This window comes from Nestor notabilis, unplaced genomic scaffold, assembly GCF_000696875.1.
Source record: "Nestor notabilis isolate BGI_N333 unplaced genomic scaffold, ASM69687v1 scaffold22875, whole genome shotgun sequence".
NCBI lineage: Eukaryota > Metazoa > Chordata > Aves > Psittaciformes > Psittacidae > Nestor > Nestor notabilis.
In genome coordinates, this window is record NW_009930881.1 from 2,074 (window position 1) to 7,307 (window position 5,234).

General features: G+C 57.2%; 1 protein-coding gene across 1 annotated transcript in view; it reads right to left on the reverse strand.

Moving 5' to 3' along the window:
• The window catches only part of LOC104406593 (proprotein convertase subtilisin/kexin type 4-like), a gene marked incomplete at its 3' end in the record, with an annotated part of 5,171 nt that extends 304 nt beyond the window's left edge, over positions 1-4,867 (reverse strand). The window contains exons 1-14 of the mRNA XM_010015631.1: positions 4,766-4,867; positions 4,590-4,685; positions 4,316-4,444; positions 3,611-3,687; positions 3,409-3,497; positions 2,830-3,002; positions 2,539-2,751; positions 2,209-2,309; positions 1,756-1,859; positions 1,471-1,588; positions 1,090-1,266; positions 707-831; positions 267-386; positions 67-186 (exon numbers count right to left, since the gene is read on the reverse strand). Coding sequence (XP_010013933.1) covers positions 67-186; positions 267-386; positions 707-831; positions 1,090-1,266; positions 1,471-1,588; positions 1,756-1,859; positions 2,209-2,309; positions 2,539-2,751; positions 2,830-3,002; positions 3,409-3,497; positions 3,611-3,687; positions 4,316-4,444; positions 4,590-4,685; positions 4,766-4,867 — 1,744 coding nt within the window. The remainder of the gene's footprint in view (positions 1-66; positions 187-266; positions 387-706; positions 832-1,089; positions 1,267-1,470; positions 1,589-1,755; positions 1,860-2,208; positions 2,310-2,538; positions 2,752-2,829; positions 3,003-3,408; positions 3,498-3,610; positions 3,688-4,315; positions 4,445-4,589; positions 4,686-4,765) is intronic.
• Between the last annotated feature and the right edge of the window lie 367 nt (positions 4,868-5,234).

Sequence of the window (5,234 nt, forward strand, 5' to 3'; positions counted from 1 at the left end):
GAGGGAAGGTGGGTGAACCAGGCTATGGGGTCACCGGGGCAAGAGCCCCGTCCCCTCCATGCTCACCTTTGCATGCTCCCTGTGCATCCCGCCTGATGCACTTGTCCATGGCAGAGAATGCAAAGCGCCGGGCTGACATGTCCTCATCTGTGCCATAGAGGTGCAGGATGACGCTGGTCAGCAGACCTGCGGGCAGGAGGGAGGGAAGGTGGGTGAACCAGGCTATGGGGTCACCGGGGCAAGAGCCCCGTCCCCTCCATGCTCACCTTTGCATGCTCCCTGTGCATCCCGCCTGATGCACTTGTCCATGGCAGAGAATGCAAAGCGCCGGGCTGACATGTCCTCATCTGTGCCATAGAGGTGCAGGATGACGCTGGTCAGCAGACCTGCGGGCAGGAGGGACAGCACTCTGTGCTGGTGGCAGCTTGTTCCCACTCTCTAGCCTTTGGGATCTGCAAGGTGGTGGATGTGGGGCTGGAAGCTTTGGAGCTAGGTTGGGGAGAGCAAGTTATGCTCCCTTCCTGGCTGAGTGGTGGCCAGAGACTCTCAAAACAAACACGGCCCTGCAGAAAAAGAGGGCTCACGTGCCCAGGAGGAGGAGGAAAACGACGAGTCAACAAGTTGCTAAAGAGGAAGAAAGAAGAAGAAAGAATGACCAAGCACTGCAGACCCTGGAAAGTGGGGTTCTCACCCGCTGGGCACCCACCTGTGTTATAGGCATCGCCCTTGTTCTCTAGTTGAAGTGTCCAGGTCCCGTTTGGGTTCTCATCCCAGAAGTGTGTGGACATAAAGGTCCAGTCCTTGTAGCCCTGCTGGCTGGTGTCATACGGGCTGGAGGAGAGGAGACCAGGAGTGACAGCCCCGGGGGCTGGAGGGGAGGAAGGCAGCCCAAGGGAACCCTGCAGTCACCCTGTTCTTGGTATAAAGGGGCAATGCCAAGATGTCATGGGGACAACAGAAGAGTTTTGAGCATGGAGGCCTGCTCACTGTGGGGGCCAGGGGAGTGTCCTGGTCCCAGGAGAGGCTGTGGGAGGAGGAGCCCCCTCTGCCCCACAGCAGCTGGCAAGTCCTACTGCAGCGTGCTCTTACCGCACGGTCACCAGTGTGGACGTGGTCCCCATCGGGCTGGTCAGAGTGATCACCAGGTCCCCCCTGCGGCTGTAGCTCAGAGAGAGCTGGACCTGGACATGCTCCAGGGAGCGGATGCGCTTGGCTCTCCCGGAGCAGACAACATCTGTAGAGACAGTGAGCTTGGAGCCGATGTTCCTGTCAAGTACAAGATGGAGATAAGGGCATCTCTTCTGTCTCCATGAGCATCCTGCCCTCCAAGCACAGCCCTGTGGTTACAGTGGAAGCTTTGCTTTCTGGGAAGCAATGCCTGTTCCTGCAATGGGCATGACACGACTTTGCCACAGGAATGTCCTTGTATGAGTTTGTATGAGGCTGGACCCAGGGAATATCATCCCTTACCAGGGTGCGTGAGGAGCCTTGACCGAGCACCTCCGTTGAGGCCGAGCTCCTGTCCATGCCTTGGCCATCTCCACCAGCAGACCAGCATCCAGGAGCCCGTAACCATAGTGGTGGCTCACTGAAGAGCAGATGCCGCCCAAGAGAGGACATATGAGCCCCTCTGCACTGAGAGAGTGCTGGGGGCTCCTGCCCCAGGCCCACTGGTGGGGGTTTGAGGGCAGGGTGTCTCCCCACAGCCAGGCAAAGGAAGCAGGAGCAGGTAGACCAGCTGAGCCCTCAACTCACCCTTGCGTCCGGCCCCATTCATGGCCCAGTCTTCTGCCTGCAGGTGAGTGGAATTGGAGGTCCTGATGACAAGATGCTGCAGGTCACGCCAGGTCAGTGCTGGGCTGGAAGCAAGGAAGACTTGGGAACTGAAGGCTCTGCTTTGGGATAGCTTTTGAGGGTGAGATTTGGCTCTTCTGACATGGATAAGTTATTTGTCTGGGTCCAAGCTGGTCTTCCCTGCACAAAAATCCTTCACTGCCATAACGGGTGCAAGAGAGACCTCCAGAGGACACTTCTCCTCCTGCCTCTGCCTGCTCTCCAGCAGTGTCCCTCCATGGGAAGATGTCCCACCAGAGCCTGGGGAGACCTCAGCTCTGCACCCCAAACCTCCCCACTGGTGAAGTCCCCCTTCCTTGTCCCTGAAGGGTCCTGGTGAGGCACCAGGCTCTCCCTGGGAACTGTCCCACCTACTTGGCCTCCAGCGCAAGGGCAATGATTCCTGCAGCCAGTGGGGCTGAGGCAGAGGTGCCTGTGTGCTTGTCAGTGCAGCGGTGGTGCAGGTCGGTGGTCACCTGAGGGGAGAGAGGGGTCTCAGCACTGCTGCTGGAGCAGAGGACAGGACTGCATGGAGCTGATTAACTTCAGTAAATGCTCCCTCCGGGTCCCTTCATGGTTTTGGGGTCCAATGCAGACAGTCTAATAAAGCCCCCCACTCTCCTCCCCTGGGTAAAGAGGGCTCAGATGAGCCCTCTCTGTGTTGCGAACTGGTGTCTGGCCAAGGGTCACTGCTCTGTCACTCACAATCTGCACCTTGCTTGTGGTCCTACTGCTGTAGGTGGTGGTGAGGATGGCAGAACAACCCTCGCTGTACCAGGGCCTCCGGCCACCTGCCAGAACGCTGCCCACTGACAGGGTGTAGATGCTGTTGGTGTACCCATCGCAGTTGCAGTTGTCATAGTTGATCCCACCGTTGCCAGAGGCCCAAATGAAGATGGAGCCGAGACCACCCCGTCCCTGGCAGGGGGGAGACAGAGGAGGATCAGCAGGGAGTCCTCACACCGGTGAGGTTCCCAAGGCCAGCACCAAGCTTACTTTGTTGACCCCTCTGTGGAAGGCTGCTGCAGCCAGCACGCCTGGTCCATCCACGGTCTTCCCGTCATCCCTGGGGCCCCAGCTAGCGCTGTAGATGTGGATGTGCTGGGGATGCAGGCTGAGGGACTGAGCCTCCACCACGTCTGTGATGGGACCATCCAACATCCGCACGCCTGCAGGGCCAGGGTGGGGGGCAGCAGTGTCAAAGAGGCAGCAGCAATTGGGAGCCGGGTGGACAGAAGCCTTGCACATGCCACACCAATGTAAGGGTTGAGGGGCATCCCACCAACCCCACTTCATCCCCCACCTTCCTGTTGTCTTGAACGCCTTTATTGTGATGCTGCCCTAAGGAGATCAGGTTCCTACAGGCTGGAAGCTGTTTCCCAAAGCTCCTTGTTAAGCCCTTTGCAATTAAGCCCTGTGAGTTCTCCCAGCTTATAACCCCATTTGCCTCACTCGCTTCCACAGGGGAGCCTGTGGTGGGTGTTAAACCCCCTGGGAGCTGCCTGGGGCCATGTGTCCATTCCCCGAGTGCCAGAGCAACCTTTGTCCCTGCAGCATGCTGGAGCAGCGGTTCACCTCCAACGTTGGCGTTGTACGCAACGCCTGCTCCACAGATCTGGTTGTTGGCTGCAGCTGCCACTTCTCCTGCACAGCGTGTTCCATGCCTGAGGGGCAGAGTCAGCCTGTGAACCCTCCTCGGTGAGGGGCAAAGGGGCCTGGGGCAGCCTTGGCGGTGGAGGGATGAAACACCCAGCACAAAGTGCTGGGCAGGACTCACCAGTTCTCTTCCCCAGTGGTGTACCTGGGCTGGGGATCAGGGTCATTGCTGTTGAAGTCATAACTTGCCAGGGGGTCCTGTTGCAAAAAGAGGGACTGGCATGAGCAAACTGCCCTTCTGTATGGGCTGTGACAACGTGACACAGCTGCCTGGTGCTGTGCCCAGTGTCTGGCAGCGTGGATCACGCTGCCTGGCCTGGAGAGGGAAGGGGTTGCCCTTCGCACCCAGCAACTGCACTGGGTTAACCTGGAGATGTTGGAAACGGGGTTTTGTTAAAGGAACATGACTTTGCACATTGCTGTACTGCTTCATCATGCCCAAGCTCACCTTCGGTGAGGAAGCCTGGCATGGCAAGTCACCTGAGGGTGAGTCTTACTGCCCATGCAGTTAGGAGCTACAAGCCACTGATATGATGTCATTATAAATGACAGATAAGATTTACCTGTCCTCTCCTGAGCATGCGAAGGTTTACCAGCTTTACTGGCTTTGCACTGGGGGCAATGTGTACAAGTTCTAGCATTTCCCTGACGTGCAAATTCACTGCGGGAGAGGCCAAACCTTTTGATCCAGCTACGGAGAGGCTGAGTTCCCGCTGCAAAGTCCCACGGGAGGGATGAAGACACCAGCTCCCACCCTCCCCTGGAGACAACATGCCCTGAAGGAGCCAGTTCCTGCAGCCTGCGCTGCTCAGCCCCACATAGTTACATAGTTGGCAGACAGGTCTGGATGATCCTTCTCGATCCCATCGTCCAGGATGGTCAGCACGACCCCCAGCCCGGTGTACCCTTTGCTCCAAGCAGTGAGGATGTTTAGGTCAGGATTAATGTCATTATTCTAGAAGACAGATTAAATTTGATCAGCCCCTGGGCTGCGGGTGACCTTCAAGGACTCTTCTGCTGTCTCATCACTGTCAGCATTAGTCCTGCTTATGTGACAGAGAGGTGATTTGCTTGAGGATTAGAAAGCAGCAAAATCGCACCATGTACCACTGTTTATGGAACCAGGGATCTGTTGGCACCACACTGATGCTTCTCTTTGCACGCCTCTTTACAGTTTGCTGCTCAAACCAGAGGACCTGGGCAGGAAGCAGCAGTGGTGTCAGGCAGAGCCTGCCCAGCACCAGAGCCTGGGTTCCTGCAGCTGCCTCCTCCCTACCTTTGGCTCTTTTGCCAGGCGCATGTTCCAGCCCCAGTGTCTGCTTAAGGCTTTCTGCCTTGTGCCTCGGTGTTTGAAATGATAATAAGGCTCTCCCTCCATCACCTGCAGGCAAAAACAGCTGTGTAAGAGATCATGACATCGTTTGGACCTGAGCGCTAGCTCTACATGGGCGGTAGGGACCATGAAGAGACGTCTAGTGAGTTGTATGTGGCAGGACAAGCAGAGGGCATCGCTTGGAACCAGGGCAGGTTTGTGGGTGCCCTTTGGGTTTCCTCGCTCACCCGTGCGCACACACAGAGGCCGTTAGCGATGTCCACCCCTCCTGCACTCATCCTTTAATCTGCACCCAGTGGCTTAAAACCACCTGAGGGAATAATCAAATGCCCTATTCTAAAACCAAATCAGCGTCCCGCTCTGGGGCACACGGTGGGGATGAGCCGAGGGGACCAGCAGAAGAGGACGAGCG